This window comes from Ascaphus truei, chromosome 8, assembly GCF_040206685.1.
Source record: "Ascaphus truei isolate aAscTru1 chromosome 8, aAscTru1.hap1, whole genome shotgun sequence".
Classification (NCBI taxonomy): domain Eukaryota; kingdom Metazoa; phylum Chordata; class Amphibia; order Anura; family Ascaphidae; genus Ascaphus; species Ascaphus truei.
Genome location: NC_134490.1, coordinates 40,621,927 through 40,639,249, shown reverse-complemented (window position 1 = coordinate 40,639,249; position 17,323 = coordinate 40,621,927). Strand labels below are relative to the sequence as shown.

At 43.5% G+C, this 17,323-nt stretch overlaps 1 protein-coding gene across 3 annotated transcripts; it reads left to right on the top strand.

The window, feature by feature from the left end:
* Window positions 1-655: 655 nt before the first annotated feature.
* On the top strand, window positions 656-14,602 carry LOC142500922 (uncharacterized). Of its 3 annotated transcripts, none has more exons than XM_075610197.1 (6): window positions 656-1,144; window positions 2,094-2,195; window positions 2,557-2,874; window positions 3,334-3,503; window positions 3,646-3,752; window positions 13,913-14,602. In XM_075610197.1, the coding sequence occupies exons 1-6, from the start codon at window positions 1,054-1,056 to the stop codon at window positions 14,091-14,093; spliced, it is 969 nt and encodes a 322-aa protein (XP_075466312.1). In that variant the 5' UTR covers window positions 656-1,053; the 3' UTR covers window positions 14,094-14,602. The 3 variants fall into 3 exon arrangements, with proteins under 3 accessions (XP_075466312.1, XP_075466313.1, XP_075466311.1); XM_075610198.1 differs by having other exon boundaries at window positions 2,082-2,195; window positions 3,352-3,503; XM_075610196.1 differs by having other exon boundaries at window positions 2,082-2,195.
* The last annotated feature ends 2,721 nt before the right edge of the window (window positions 14,603-17,323 follow it).

Here is a 17,323-nt window from a genome sequence, read left to right as displayed (position 1 = left end):
CTTATCTTCAGCATATACAAATTCAACAAACAGAAGCCCTGAGCAGGGCTTTACTAAGATTTGGCCAATCAGTATTTTTGGTTTTCCACTACCACAAGACAAACCTACGTATATCATTGCGTTCTCACTGCAACAGGGGGCAATAGGATTAGGAGACTGCTACAGAGGGAGGCGGGCTGGACTAGAACGTTGGGAACACTTCTCCATGATGGTATAAGAACGGTAATAAGAACTTGGATTTAAGTAGTTTTTTCAGGGTGGACATACAGCTATAGCATTGACCATCATATAGAAAAACTCGTGTCGAAGGACAGAGGTTGTCTGAGATCTCAGAAGGTGGTGATACTATCCACTTCAGAGGAGACCGGTTTGAGTAATCACGAACACCGCACACTGAGTGAGGGAGATGGTCTGTTTCTGCATTACCCCCTGTTCCGTTCCATTGTGTGTGTGTGACTCATGATTGGTAATGCCCAGGCCTGATGTCACCGCTTCCCGCTGTTACTCAAGTGCAGCACCAAGGAGGGGGAAACCCCCATATCAACTACTGGCAATGCCTGCTTATACCAGGGCTTACTGCCAGCAGGGAAGTAAACTAGTAGCCACAGATGGCATGGCTACACACACACACACATATATATATATACAGTACACATACACACTAGTGAATAAGACTTGGAAAAGTGCCAAGTAAGTATACACAGTGAAACAGATAGTGATTGAAGGGTGTGTGTAAAGTGTAAGGACAATAGCATATATTATATTGCCTATAGATGGGGATACTTGTATAGCAATAGGTAAGAGACACAAGGTTCTGGCAGCTCTCAAATTGGACAACCAGTCCAGAGTGGGAGATATAGAGGGGAAAAGAGAGCGCACACTATAAGGCAAGGGACAGATTAACAGTTTAATCACACTATTAATGACTAGCAAAACACTCAAATTTTAAAAGAGGAAGTTGGTGTTCATTGGAGCATGTCTATGATGTTTCCAGTACTTGTGTGGGTTCCCCTTCTGTCTGTCGCTCTTTTCCCCTAGGTGCGTCTCAGTGCAATGGACTCAGAAATCACGTATGCAGAGATAAGGTTCCCGCAAAAGCCAAAGAATTTTAAAACAGGACAAGGACCCTCGATCAGAACAACAGGTACCTGAGGGTCACATGAGGGATTGGAGCCTGAGTTCGTATACTGTGGGATGCTGTCTGTGTAGAGAGAGTTGGGGTTGGTATAGAATGCTCTGTGTGCAGAGAGAGAGAGAGGTGGCTTTGTATAGGATGCTAGGTGTGCAGAGAGAGCTGGGGTTAGTATAGCATTGTGTGTGCAGAGAGAGATGAGGTTAGTATTGGATGCTGTGTGTGCAGAGAGAGCTGGGGTTAGTATAGAATTGTGTGTGCAGAGAGAGATGAGGTTAGTATTGGATGCTGTGTGTGCAGAGAGAGAGATGGGGTTAGTATAGAATTCTGTGTGTGCAGAGAGAGATGGGGTTAGTATAGAATTCTGTGTGTGTAGAGAGAGATGAGGTTAGTATTGGATGCTGTGTGTGCAGAGAGAGAGATGGGGTTAGTATAGAATTCTGTGTGTGCAGAGAGAGATGAGGTTAGTATTGGATGCTGTGTGTGCAGAGAGAGAGATGGGGTTAGTATAGAATTCTGTGTGTGCAGAGAGAGATGAGGTTAGTATTGGATGCTGTGTGTGCAGAGAGAGAGATGGGGTTAGTATAGAATTCTGTGTGTGCAGAGAGAGATGAGGTTAGTATTGGATGCTGTGTGTGCAGAGAGAGAGATGGGGTTAGTATAGAATTCTGTGTGTGCAGAGAGCAGAATAAGAACAGGATGCTGTGTGTGTAGAAAGAGCAGAGTTCGTATATGATGCTGTGTGTACAGAGGTATCTGGGGTTAGTATAACATTTTGTGTGTGCAGAGATGAAGTTGAAATTTGTATAGGATGCTGTGTGTGCAGATGTAGCTGGTATGTATACTGCAGGATTCTGTATGTGTATTGAGAATTTAAGCCTTTATTAGTACAGGATAATGTGTGTTTAATGGGGGAACAGTAAGCAGATGATGCTGGTTCTGCTTTCAGTCTCATCTCCAGGGATTACACCTGCACCTCGGTCGCTGCAGATCCCTCTGCTCAGGGTCTTGGGGGTGTCCTGTGTGCTACTCATCATCGTAACCACAGCTTTGACAGCCCACGGTGAGTGGGAGGGCGGGGAGGGAGGGAGAGAGAAACAGGCACAGAAGGTTATAGGTCCCTTCAATATCACTCTATAATCAGAAAGACAGACTCAGAAGATCATAAGTCCCTTCTGTCTGTGTCACTGTGTCATCCTGTGTTGGTGGGGACAGATTTAATGATACATAAGTCTCTTCTGCGTCACTGTGGCAGCTTGTAGAGAGAAGAACAGACTTAATGATACATAGAACCCTTAAGTTTGTGTCACTCTGCAGTGGGAAGGGAGGACTTGGTAAGAGGTGCATTCTGTCTGTCAGCTTCACGGTGGGAGAAACAGCTTTTGTCACTCTTGTCACACTGAATACCACTCATTATGTCACAGCCTTGCTGAGCTCCCGTCACCTGCACCAGAGGTCCCTGGAAGCTGAACTCTGCTCATCCAACCTCAGTTTCCTGGGCCAAGTTCTTTCCAACTTCTCTGCTCAGGCCAATGACTCTCACACCCGCCTCCTCCTTTGCTCTTACCGTAATGATAACCAAATCAAGGAGCTGAGTCTTAGTTGGCAGAAAGCGGCAGAGCAGCAAAGAGAGATCTCAGGCCTGCGTGAGAAGCTGGAAGAGGTTACTAAGACCTACAGCTATTTTCTTGGGGAAATTCTGAAGCTGGACGAAGCGCAGTGCCAAAGGGAGGAAGACCAAGGTGAGACTAAATGTTTAATGTTTCCTACATGGAACTGACCTTTAACCCAAACATATCACTGTCATTAGGTCACTTTGCTACTACATGGGATTAAAATCTTTACTTCACTTCAATGTCATTAAGTCACGTTTGTCCTTTGTGGGACTGATCCTTAAACATGTCACTGTATTTAGTCACTTTTGTCCTATGTGACACTGCTCCTTTAACCCATTGAACATGTCCCTGTGAAGACTTTCATCTGCTAACGCTTGTTTGCCCCTCTACGTCCTTCTGCTAACAAATAAATTAGTTTTGGAAGCCTACTATCATCAAATCTTTGGTCCTCCATGGGAATGATTCTTTAACCCAATAAACATTTTACTTTCATTAGGTCAGTATGGTCCCAAAAGCATGCATATATTGTGGATGTTCTTTTGGTTTTTATATATTATGGATAGTCACATAATTTATTATTATTAGAAATGTCACTTTTTTCAGGTATCCGGTGCCTGAACTGTCCTCGGGGATGGAGCACAGAAGGAGGGAGCTGTTATTTCTTCTCTACTGTGGAAGAAACATGGGAGAGAAGTAGAGTGAAGTGTGAAGAAATGGGAGCAAAACTGGTAGTAATAAACGACTCGAATGAACAGGTGATTCAAGTTACGATGGGGGGAAGTAAGTTCAGCTTCTAAGACATTAAACACATCACTATTATTAGGTCACTTTGCTCCTGCATGCATGTGGCTACAGCAACTTTGTGAATAAACCTGTAATTACTTTTTCCCTCAACAGAAATTTATCACAGAACGAATTCTAGAGAAAACCCATTGGCTCGGATGTTCAGACACCAATAGTGAAGGATCCTGGAAATGGGTAGATGGTTCAGAAGTCATTCCAAAGTAAGAACATTTGAGACTGTCATGATATTATCATGATATATTAAGTATTTTTTATCAATCTGGTGCTTCAGGGGTTAGTGTGGTTACCGTTTGTTTTAAAAATACAATACATTATGTTAATGAAAGGTCAAGACTCTTCCTGGGCCAGTGCAAATCTTCAAAGAGTGCTTAATTGGTGGGTTATCACTTATGGCCGACTAAAAGTACAAGATGTGTTGTATGGGACTGAAAGAATCTATAGATATGGGCATCTGTTTTGCTAGAGATGAGATTAAATTATGGCTCACCAACGTAAACAGGACACTGTTTAATGGTACTTTCAAAGCATTCTCTGGAGGGTTCTGCAAGGTTCAGGGGGAGTGGCTAAGAAAGTATTCCACAAAAGAGTGAGTTTATTAAAAATGAGAACATCCGGTGATAACCTCTACTCTAAAATAGAACGTACAGATATCTGTAATCATTGCAAGTAGGCACATGCAATAAGGCCGGACACTTGGTCTAGAAGTTAGCCAGGGACAGATATCCCTTTGTCACTCAAATTTAGGAGCAAGTCGTCATAATTAGTCTTGTGACATTCGACAAATTCGCCTGAATCTATTGACATAACGTATGTCTTAAGTATTGGGGAAATTAAATTATGAGTGTTTAGAAATTGAGTCAAGATTTTAAATGTCTTATTAGAAATGTATTTTCCCCTCTGGAGTAAATCCACCAACCTAGCAGCTGATTTACAATAGGGGTGGGCTTATGTGGTTTTCAATGGGAGAAGAATGATATATATGTCTTGCCCGAGAGTTATGAAATCAGAAGTCAGAGGTGTGTTTGGGATCAAACATGTGAATTTGTCATATTTTTACGCCAGTGACTTGTCTGGGGGCAACCTATGACATACTGTATGATAACGTTCTGTATAGGGATTTCTGATTATTTTATCCTTTTATTTAAAAAAAAACCTGTTCTGCATTTATTGTAACTGTATGTTCTTGTAATTCTTTTTTTGTAATCTTAGCACTATATATATATATATATATATATATATTTATATATATATATATATATATATATATATATATATATTAGAGAAAAAGAGAAAAGAAGCGCCTGATCCTTGTATAAAATCAGATAAACAAAGTTTTAATATCTCATGGACAAGACAAATGCACACTTACAATTTGTCTGATAAAATAAAGCATGTTATGGGACCTGCCCATGCACCAACTGAGGACTCCTCGGTCTCTTCTTTGTGTGTGAGTGTCAGAATTGGCTCCAAAATGGATGTTGCTGTCAGCTGCTTTTCCAGAGACGGCTGAATCACGGTAAGTAAACAGTTGCAGGGGCCTCACGCGATCCCCCAGCATTTAATTTAAATGCCTGGGGGACGAGCGCGGGGCCTCTGCAACTGCCCGCGCCATCCCCAGCACAATCTCCCGCCCCCCCTGGGGGTTGCGCCCCCCACTTTGCGCACCGCTGCTCTAATCCATAATATTGCTGTCGATTCTACTGATCCATTATTAATTTGGAAGTCGTTTTTAAGTGAGTCTCCAATTTCTGAGCTAATCTCCGGGTGATTTAGTAACGAATAATTCATCTGCCAAAGGAATGATTGAATCCTGGCAAATGGCGGATCAAACATAATCTCAACTGGAGCATGATCCGACCACGTAATAATAGGCCTTAAATCTGAGTGAACCAATACTTCCAGGATATTGGGGGTTACAAATACTTTATCGATACTTGAGTACGAATCGTGTGGAGGCGAGTAAAAAGAATAATATCTCTGCCCTTTATGTGAATGACTCCAGGCATCAAGTAAACCAAATTCTTTAATTAGCGTTTTGAATTTCTTTGAAACACTATATGTCATTGCAGAATGTGATTGCCCTGGATGTGTAGATTTATCAATATCCGGGCCCATATTAAAGACGCCTCCCAAGATCAATGAATATTCTCGGCTATCTCCCATAGATTCCAATGTTTTCCTTAAAAAATTAAATTGCCCCTCGTTAGGTGCATAGACATTTACTAGTATGATCCGTAGGCCTGAAAGAACCAGGGACCTCCCTTCTTGGTCTCTTTAACCTCCAATGTCTGGAACTTTATGTCATATTTTAAGAGGATTATGACTCCCTTTTTTTTTGCTGGAGAAAGACGAGTAGAATGCTACAGGTATGTTCCGCTAAACGTGTTTGGGGGCTCCTGAGTTCCAAAGTGTGTCTTTTGCAGAAAAACAATATCTGCTTTCAGTTTCCTAAATTCTTTTAGGGTCAGTCTACGCTTACCATTAGTATTCAGACCCTTAACATTCATAGACACTAACTTCAATGGCGTTGGACTAGTCATTCCCGATTTCATGCCTCTCTAACTCTTGCGAAAGTTGTGCTCTAAAAATGTGGATGGTGGTGGTAGACAAGGGAAGAAAAAATAGGGAGGGGGACTTTCCCATATTGGGAACTTGGAGAAAAACAAAGATTAAATTGTAAGGAAAGATGAGTGTACCCAGTCACTCATCCCAGTTTTGTGGCCAGTCCCTACGTGGCTTGGCCTGGCGGGCATATGGCACTACTGGGGGCATCCTGGCATTGGGCATGCAGGCCTCCCTTCCACCCCGCCCCTAATTACTCTCAACCTCCTGATCGCACCTTCGTCATAACTTGTTTAAGGTGTCGGAGATTAATAGGGAAATCAATTCTTACCAACATTGCAAATATGAGCATATAAAACGTTTCATAATATCACATAATTAGAAATAAAGGGGGTAAACACCCTGGGGGAAAAAAAACATACGTCACACTTTGTAGTTTTCTTTTAAACATTCAATAACTGTTAACATTGATTCTCGAGCAGTGGGCTGCTCTTGTCCTTAGTGGAACTTAATGTCCTTTCTGTTACCCGAATCCTAGTGTGGTGCGCAAACCCCCAAATAATCCATCCCTTCAAACTCTTTGGGCCAAGGCCCACTCACCCACCGCCTGGTCCCTGAGTCAATTCTCTCCCCTTCTTCGTGCAGGTATTAACTGTAAACAAACCACGAGGGGGCTTCTCCCCTCTGCAGAAATGAGCTATCACCCACGCAATGGGCAGCTGACCCCAACTCACAGGCAGAGCCGTACCTACAATGGGACATAAGGGACACAGAGGGAAACAGAGAAAAATAAAACAAGACTACAGTTTCAACATAGATTTCTTTGGACCGCCATGGAATGCAGACTCGTCGATCAGAAAGTCCACCGCAGATTAAAATTGAATCTTTCAAAATTTATTGAACAATAAGGGGACTTAGCATAGCCCTCTCAAGTGCGCAGCCGGTCCTGGGTCTTTCCTCCTTGGTCCATCGCCCCCTCGGCCAGTCGCTCATCCTCTGTGTTGTCACCTTGAGATCCTCGCTGCTGACCCGATCTGTCCTTTGGGTTCAGTCCTAGTGTTGACAGGAAAGATGTTGATTCCTCAGGATAGCGGAGCAAAGCCTGCCTTCCTCCATGGCTAGCTATTAGGCGGAACGGGAAGGCCCACCGATAGTGAATCCCTTTTTCATGGAGTATCGCTGTCACCGGTCATAGTCCTCTTCATCTTTCTATAATCATCCTGGAAGATGTGAATGGGGGCATTTTCGAATTCGATTGAACCTCTTTTTCTGAACCTCTTTATAATCTTTTCCTTAGTTGCGTATTGGTGCACCCTCAGCACCACATCTCTACTTCTTCTGGGCTCATTAAATCTCGGACCCAATGCTCTGTGAGCTCTGTCCATCAACAGTTCACTATCTTGTAGTTGGGGGTCAATTGACAAGAAGAGTCTTTTGAGATACGGTTGCAAGGAATCCGCGGACACCGTCTCTGGAATGTGCTGAATTAGTACGTTCTGCCTGCGTTCCCTGTTCTCCAGGTCATCCATACCATCTCTCATGGTTCTTATCTCTTCGTTGAGTCGTGGACCTCATCATCAGTATTTACCTGGTTTTGTGAGGTAACGTCCATCTTGTTTTCCAGCTCTGTGGTTCTTTTAGCAAGTGAGGACATTTCTGCTTTAAATTCCAATACTGCTCTGTCTTGAGCTGACTGGAACACAGATTGCATTTCTTTCAACATACTCTGCAGGTCCAGCTTAGTAATTGCTGTGTCTCCCTCTGCTGTGCATCTCTCCTTCTCCGCAGTCTCACCTCTGTGCCTCTGTCTGATGTGTCACCCTCTCTCTCAGCTTTTTATCTCTTCCTCCCGATCTGATCCCGATGCCATGCGCTCCCGTGCGCCATCTTTTAAAAAAATTATTAGCAGCCTTCTCTGGCTGTCCTTGGCGGAATTGGGATGTATCCGGGGTCTACGTCTTCCTGTCCTTCTTGATGGACATCTGAAGCTGCTCCCCTGCCTGCAGCCTTGACTTGGGGGTGAATAAGAGGTGCCGATCAGAGGCTATAGTGAAGTATACTGAGCGGGATGCACGGAAATCACTCAGTACACGTGAATCCGCTCTGACGTCACGCGTGCGCCCCGGAAATGTCTAATTTAATGTCCAAAGTGTTAGTAGGAACTTTGGAGCACCACTATCAATTTTTTTCACTTATGTCACAACTATACTGCTCTATGTAGTTTTCTGTTTTCTGTTTTCTGTCATTTGGTACAGCCACTGCTCCCCTCATTTTTTGGAGGCTTTTGTTTGGAGAAGACTTGTGGAACAATCTAAAGAAGGGTCGAGTAGAGGCGTACATATATTTATTATTTATCAAATATCACTTTAATCACATATTATGTTTTGATTTACCTTATTATTGTGAAAAAAGTGATAAAGGCGTGAACAACTTAAAAGAAAATGTGATAAAATTAAAATGAAAATACAAGTGTTAAGATGATGAAAAAGATAGTGTTTTTACACCCAGCTCAAAAACCTCCTGGTGGGACCTGTTTCACGGGTTCCAACGGTTAAAGCAATATCTCAAACAATCCAGGGGGAGCATATGGGGAAAAGAAAACAAATGGTACACAAATAAGTGCAGACGTAATGAATTCAATGAATTTTACAGAATGTGTCTTGGCTCATATGATTAATCTACTCACAGGACGTCAGCATATCAAAGGCAGTTGGCAAATTGGGTTGCCACCCATATAGATCGTGGTAGTCAGGACCCCTCTTTAAACACTCCGTCAGCAATACACGTGTTATATGCAAGATGAGAGAGAAGACTACATAGTGCGATCAATATGGTAAATAAATCTTTATAAAACGAAGGTTTAAAAATGCGCACTTACAATAAGTCAATTAAAATCATGCATGTATCACACAAATGGTGAAAAATGGAGGTTTGCCGAACTGCTCACCGCCTCCCTTGGGTATTCGGCTGGCTCCCACTGCTCGGTGACTGAAATCAGAACTTCCCTCCTTGCGCCCGTCCGGAAGGATGACGTCACGGCTGCAGGGCTGGTGTGCTACGGATCACCTCCAAGTCCAAAATTGGTCCACTCAACGCGTTTCGCCCAGCTAGCAAGAGCTGTTCTCGGCTTCGTCAGGAGTGTGTGTAATGGTATACAGATGGCTCTTTTATACCCTTTGCATGTACTCACTTAAACATTCAATTAAACAGTCAATTAAACAACCTAATCAACTCTTATTGCACTCGGGATAGGTCTGGATACAAACATAGGACATATTATATCCTTAAAAAATTGATTTACATAACTTTACATGAGATATAATCAATATATTTAACATATGGAGGAACATTCACACAGTGTATTTGATGCTACGCATCCAAAAGAGAGGAATAATGTATGATATAATACAATGCAGTCCCCCTGATGGGCGACATAGATTGTGGAAAGTAATTATACAATTATACAATTATATTTTAAATTGGTGAATCGTGTCATCATCGTGACATACTATGATAATGATATAAGGGACTTATCCTATATGTAGTGTAATAGGGAATTTCATATATGAAAACATCCAATGAAATAGCATCGGATATATATATAGTTTTTGTCACGGTTGTGCTCGCCACAAACCTGGGTCGGACCGCGAGGCTGAGGTGGGGTTGTAAAAGCACCGACCTTAGACCGCGCAGACTGATCCGGATTGCGCAGTTCGTTGTCATATATCGCAGGATCAGGATAGGAGAAGACAGCGTCGTCGTTGTACAAGCCAGGGTCAGGACAGGAGACATCAGGATAAACATTGTTCAAGCAATAGTTCGGCAACATGTAGTCAGGAGAGCCCCGCTTCAGCTTAGGAGCGCGGGGTTGACCTCTGCGCGTGCGGCGACCATGGCCCATGGTACTGGTCTCAGGAGGTGGAAGACAGACCAGATTTACACACCGCCTAGCTGCACGGTTAAACCAGTGCTACAGCGCAAGAGTCCTGAGCGGGCTAGGGAATCCTCTGTAGCAGCGCAGGAACCAGGACACGGCCTCTCTAGATTAGGGAAAGAGTAGGCCCCAGGAACCAGGAAGCTGTAGATACACAGGGAAACCTCCGCTTCAGTGCAGGAATCCAGGAGACTGAAGGACGCAGGGGCGAAACCTCCGCTTCAGTGCAGGAATCCAGGAGGCTGAAGGACGCAGGGACGAAACCTCTGCTTCAGCACAGGAGAACAGGAAGCTGAAGGACGCAGGACGGAACCTCCGCTTCAGCACAGAAGAACAAGCGGGAGCTTGAAGGAAGCTGAAGGACGCAGGGCGGAACCTCCGTATCAGCATAGGAGAACAAGCGGGCTTGAAGGGAGCTGAAGGACGCAGGGCGGAACCTGGTATCAGCATAGGAGAACAAGCGGCTTGAAGGAAGCTGAAGGACGCAGGACGGAACCTGGTATCAGCATAGGAGAACAAGCGAGGGCTTGTGGCAGAACGACGGTGACATCCAGTAAGGACTATGCTTGGCAGGGAGCATTATGGGAAGACAGTACTTAAAGGCCAGCGGGCCAATCCCCGTAGGGGGGTGTGAAGGTACTGCTCCAATGAGTGAATGCAAGTCTAGGTTGCAGTGATAGGCTGCACAGCTGCAATAGATACCAGAGGGAGTGTGTATTGCTTTGGTGAGTGAATCCAGGCTGCAGCAAACATCAGGAGAGCTGCTCCAGGACTGCAAATCTGCAAGGTAAGGCAACCAGTAAACTGCGGAGCGGATTCCTTACAGTTTTGTAGGGTTCAAAACCATAAACAAAGATTTATTTATTATCATAGAATTATCTTTGTGAGACTATCTATTTGTTATTATCTCATCCTTACTATTTCAGGCAACACATCCAACAGAGGGTAATCACTCCTGATTTAAATCCAATACAATGCAATCCCCTTATTGGGAATTGTCAGTTATGAAATATCATTGATCGGTTACATCTGGTAAAGGATGAGTGAAGTCATCACCTTAGCTTAGTGAAATAATTCTTTATTTCCGGGGACAGTAATCAACACATTACGTTCCTCCATACAGTATGTTAAATATATTGATTATATCTCATGTAAAGTTATGTAAATCAATTTTTAAGGATATAATATGTCCTATGTTTGTATCCAGACCTATCCCGAGTGCAATAAGAGTTGATTAGGTTGTTTAATTGACTGTTTAATTGAATGTTTAATTGAGTACATGCAAAGGGTATAAAAGAGCCATCTGTATACCATTACACATACTCCTGACGAAGCCGAGAACAGCTCTTGCTAGCTGGGCGAAACGCGTTGAGTGGACCAATTTTGGACTTGGAGGCGATCCGTAGCACACCAGCCCTGCAGCCGTGACGTCATCCTTCCGGACGGGCGCAAGGAGGGGAGTTCTGATTTCAGTCACCGAGCAGTGGGAGCCAGCCGAATACCCAAGGGAGGCGGTGAGCAGTTCGGCAAACCTCCATTTTTCACCATTTGTGTGATACATGCATGATTTTAATTGACTTATTGTAAGTGCGCATTTTTAAACCTTCGTTTTATAAAGATTTATTTACCATATTGATCGCACTATGTAGTCTTCTCTCTCATCTTGCATATAACATGTGTATTGCTGACGGAGTGTTTAAAGAGGGGTCCTGACTACCACGATCTATATGGGTGGCAACCCAATTTGCCAACTGCCTTTGATTTGCTGACGTCCTGTGAGTAGATTAATCATATGAGCCAAGACACATTCTGTAAAATTCATTACGTCTGCACTTATTTGTGTACCATTTGTTTTCTTTTCCCCATATGCTCCCCCTGGATTGTTTGAGATATTGATTTACCTTATTATCACTACGTTGCACATTCACTTAAGAGTGTTGAGTGCCACCAATTGTTTTTTGTGTAATAGAAAACGATCAAACACTGATGACATACCGGTTATATCAATAATTTTTAAGGAATAAGTCCCTCCTATGACCAAAATGTACTAATAGCAATGACACATTAAGGAATAAATTCCTCCAACGATCAAAGTGTACTAATGACAGTGACATGTTTAAGGGGCAGTTCATCTTTGGACCATAGTGTACGAATGGCTGCAAAATTTTTAGTGGGACAGGCCCTCCTAGAAACAAAGTGTACTAAGGGCAGTGACTTTTAAGGAGTCTGACACCCATAAGCATTTTATAACCATTATTTAAAGCTAGTTTGAAAAACATGGTGAGGTGAGACCTGGGAGGGGTTTGATTTTTGCTAAGGTCCACATTTTCCTCTTATCTTTATTTGTTCTCTGATAAGGACAGGGTGAGCTGAGGGTAAAGGAAACATGTGATTGACAAACACTCCTCATACAGAGGCCAAGAAGAAATGCAAATGGTATTTAATATCCAGAGAAACAAATGAAGTCAAATTTTGCTTTTATCACGGTTTAGTTTAAGGTAGCCAACTCGATTGGGAAATTGTTTACAAAATGTTTTTGGCTGTCCACCGGACTTTTAGTAGCTAGTAGTATAAAACATCAAAATTACTTTTGATTAAAATCAAGTCAAAAAATAATAATACATGCTATAAACTGCTCTAGAGAGAGTTAATATTAATACTTGTTTGTTATATTGCATGAACAATGTATGCAGCGAGGTACGTTGAACTTTGCAGACATAGTGAGCCCCTGCCCCAAAGAGCAGGAGCAAGGATATTCAGCACACTAGGCGAACCAAGAATATGCAGCACCCCTTCCTTCTCGTCTCCTCTCACCCCTCCTCCTTCTCGTCTTCTCTCCCCCTCTTTCTCCTTCTCATCTTCGCTCACCCCTCCTCCTTCTTGTCTTCCTCCTCCTCTCACCTACCTGGCTTCGGTGGAGTAAGGTAACAGATGAGGAAGACAGTGGGTGGCTGTGGGAGAAGAGGACAGAGGAGAATGGCAGGAGCGGAGCAGGGCAGCAGAGGAGGAGGACGTCAGGTGGCAGTGGGAGAAGAGGACTGAGGAGGGCGGAGCAGGGCAGCACAGGACGACGGCTGGGGAGGAGTAGCGGCAGACACAGGAAGTCAGTGAAGACTTCCAGGTGGAACTGCTGGGGCGCACTCCTCCCCGGCGTCCTCCTGTGCCGTCCTACTCTGCTACCGCCATCCTCCGTCTTCTTTTCCCACCGCCTGACCTCCTCCTGAAGCCCTGCTCCACTCCCACTGTACTCCTCCTCTAATGCCGCCCGCCGTACTCCTCCTCTGTCCTCTTCTCCCACTACTGTCTCCTGCAATGTGGCGCCCTAGTTGACCGCCTAAGTTGCCTAGTGGTGGCACCGGCCATGCATTTCCCTTTAAAAAATAAAAACAAGATCATCGCTTTGGATCTGACATTTAAATATATGTAAATGACAGTGTAGTTATTGGACATAGAACGCATCAATCAAAGCTTCTACTGCCCCAAACTCAACTTGTAGAGGAAGTTTCAGAGACCATATTTAAATGTGGTTTAAACATGTTTTAGACATCCATCTATTCCTTCCAAGCATGAGTAATGCAGGGCCTCTGTATTTCCATAATTTTTTTTTGCATTAAAAATAGCACTGTTTTATGTAGTTCTTTTACTCAGTTTAGCCAAGTTTACCTTAGCAAAGGAAATAAATGACTACATAAAGCATGTGACACAATTTAATACACAAAGGGCAACTCAGGCGGCTTATGTCCCATTGACTTGAAAAGGCCTCACGTTGTCTTCTGCCCTTGGAAAGGTCCCTTGTGGAATAGTAAATATACTGTATATGGCAAAGCATTCAAATCCATTTTATTTATTTATTTTTCTCTTTAGATTTTGGGAAACAAAACAACCGGATAACTGGAGTAACAATGAGGACTGTGGTACGATAAACTCAAAGCGCCAAGGCATGCAGAATTGGAACGATGTACATTGTGAATGGCAGCTGCGTTATATTTGTGAACGCATCAAAGATCAGATTGTGTTTAAAACATCCCAACCATTTGCAATGTAGACGGGTGACCCAATGGGTCTATTGAACTTTGCAGTCATGATAGTTGAGACTGGAGAAGACAAGGTCATCAACTCACACAGCATACACATGGGGCCCTGTGAATTCACGCGGTGTGAGAAAGCTCAGAGTACAGGTGGTTTGGTCAAACATTTTGTCAACTCCAGTCTCCACCATCACGACTATAGAGTTTACTGGTACTGTCTATGAGTATGTGGATGAACTCAGAGCCCCACGCACATGCACTTAGAAACCCATACACTCTTGTATTCCTATATGCACACAAACACACGCTTGCACTTACAAAGCCACACACGATAGTGCAAACTCATATACACACTGACATCTATTAAAATGTATGTACTATATATCTTTATTTATGTAGCGCCATCCATATACATAGCGCTTCAAAGCAGTAACACACGTGACATAATAAAATAACAGATAATGGGAATAAGTGCTTGAGACATAAAAGTACACTGAGGAAAAGAAGGGATCCAGCGCTCCACGGATTTCTGAATAAGAAAATTTATTGTGCCACACAACGTTTCGACCTTATGGTCTTTATCAAGTGACTTGATAAAGACCATAAGGTCGAAACGTTGTGTGGCACAATAAATTTTCTTATTCAGAAATCCGTGGAGCGCTGGATCCCTTCTTTTCCGCAGTGTACTTTGGATTTTATGGCAGGTACTTCCTTGAACCAGCAGCACCGGTAAATTGTATGCATTATTTCATTTCTTTTTGTGGAGTGCAGCCTTATCCCCTCCCCTTTTACAGTGAGACATAAAAGTAACATTAGGAAAAAGGAGTCCCTACTCCGCAGAGCTTACAATCTAAGTGGTAAGTAGAATGTGAACATACAAAGACAGTAGGATGGTGTAAGTTTGGTAAGTGCGCCTGCAAGGAGTCAAGATCAATGTATGAGGTGTATAGTATCAGCCACAAAGCTACCCATATGCCTCGTTAAAGTATTGTGTTTTAAGATGGGTCTTAAAGGGGGATAGAGATGGTGCTAGTTGGATATTGAGAGGTGTGGAGCAGTGAGTAAGAGACGTTTTATGCTGGAGACAGCTTTACATACAATAGGGGTAGACAGAAGACATCCTCGAGCAGAATGCAAAAGTCGGGCAAGTGTATAACGAGAAATCAGAGCTGAGATATAAGGAGGGGCAGAAGAGTGTATAACCTTAAAAGTAAGGAGGATAATTTTGTGAGTAATGCAGGATTTAAAATGACAAAGGAGGGAGAAATATTAGGTTGTGTGATAACTTTTATGGGACCCGCAGATAACTGATGAGTTACAAGCTTTTGTAACCCCCCATGGTTCTTCCCCAGGAATGGCAGATATACTGAAACAGAAGATGTTATACACATATAACCCTCGCTGCTTGTCTGTACTCTTTACAGTTGCATCCCCAGGCACCCTCACTTAACACACTGGGGAGATGCGAACACTTGACCTGATTCTCCTTAATTAACCTGTCCCTGTTTTGCATAACATTCATTATGCTCTGTCACTATGGGCCCCTTGTTGAGCCCTGTTCGACTTACTATTGATAGGGGATTCTATCTCAGAACTGCCACTTTTAGACAGACTAGGATTGAGGCATGTGGGGATTTGCCTGTAGACGTGATCCGATGGCACCCAGGTGTTTTCCTTATGGGGACTTCTGTGGCGTGCCTGCCTCCTCTTCTGTGAACCACTGGATTCACATTGGCCATATTTTGGAACCCTACCTGAAGGGGAACATAATAAAATGGGGACAGGTCTGTACTATAGACACAGGAATATACTTCTTAACTATATACACTGAGGCTCCTCTACTCTTACTCTTCATGAACTTAACCCCTAGAACCTTCCTATTCCTTTATATATACCCTCTGATGTCCTTGTCTCCCGGCAACAAAAGGCAGGGCTTAGCATCGCTGACTCACCCCCCAATCCAGTGTAATAAGAAAAGTATCTCTACCTATATTGGTCCACACCATTAACCCAAAAAAGGCCTTGGTATTCCCATAGGGAGGGAGGGGGTGGGGGGTGGTTACACACATTACTGTAGAGATGGTATTTAGTTACAATGGATATGGAGAGGATATAAGACTATAACAGGATTGATGCTGGTGGGTCAGTGTGAACATTAACAGAAGTGGCAAAAGAGGCTGTGAAGTAGATAAGAGTGCGCGCACACACAAACACACACCACTCCCCCAACCTACCTCTCTGCAGGTCCGGGAGCCCCCCGCTCCCTCCTGTCAGTACCGGGATATATTTTTGGTGTGCCTCTCCCTTTGTAATTTTTGTACAGTACCTTATAGGTACTCTGATGGCAGCACCCTCTGCAGTAGTGTGGTCTATACAGGCATAACCCGCTTTAAGTACACTCACTTTAAGTACACTCGCGAGTAAGTACATATCGCCCAATAGGCAATCGGCAGCTCACGCATGCGCCTGTCATCACGTCCTGAACAGCAATACCTGTACCGAAGCTGTGCGCAAGCAGGGAGACTATAGAGCCTGTTACAAATGCGTTATTTACATCAGTTAAGCACGTATATAAAGATTGCAGTACAGTACATGCATCGATAAGTGGGAAAAAGGGAGTGCTTCACTTTAAGTACATTTTCGCTTTACATACATGCTCTGGTCCCATTGCGTACGTTAATGCGGGGTATGCCTGTACTATTTAAGTGTGTGCCCCAATCCCTTCACATTGATATAGATATATAGTTATATACATACATATATACACATAAATACAAGGAAGATGTCCTTACTTAGCTCTGCTAATATCAATAACAGTGCAATATATAATTGTGAAATAAAGTGAAATGAATAAAAAGATATATATGTGTGTGATAATATTGAATTATTGGATATAACGTCAAATCGGCGGCAATGAATATCTATGTAACATGGTTAGTCAACTATGCCTGTCTCTTCCCCCTGTCACGTGAGTCCTTAGCAGTCTAGGCTGTGACAGGCCCTCCTGGGGGCTTTTAACCCCCCCCCCTCATGCTCCTCTCTGAGTGACAGAAGTGTTGTGGTGACTCATGGCCTGTGTATAGCCTATCAGGTATAGGTACAGACCTTGAGCCCTCCCCTTCTTGTTCCTCAAAGAGGCAGTGCCAAATTTTGGGAGTCTGTTCTCCTCCTTCCTTAGGAGAGGGAGTGGGAGCTTCTCCTCCCTGCTGGGAGTGAGAAAGGCCGGGCAGCCCTCATGGTTGACTGG

Excerpts from the sequence above, each read along its gene's own strand:
- LOC142500922 (XM_075610196.1), top strand. The coding sequence starts at position 1,054 with ATGGACTCAGAAATCACGTATGCAGAGATAAGGTTCCCGCAAAAGCCA. Across the intron at positions 2,196-2,556 it reads CACAGCTTTGACAGCCCACG|CCTTGCTGAGCTCCCGTCAC; the intron begins GTGAGTGGGAGG and ends ATTATGTCACAG. Across the intron at positions 3,753-13,912 it reads GGTTCAGAAGTCATTCCAAA|ATTTTGGGAAACAAAACAAC; the intron begins GTAAGAACATTT and ends TTTTCTCTTTAG.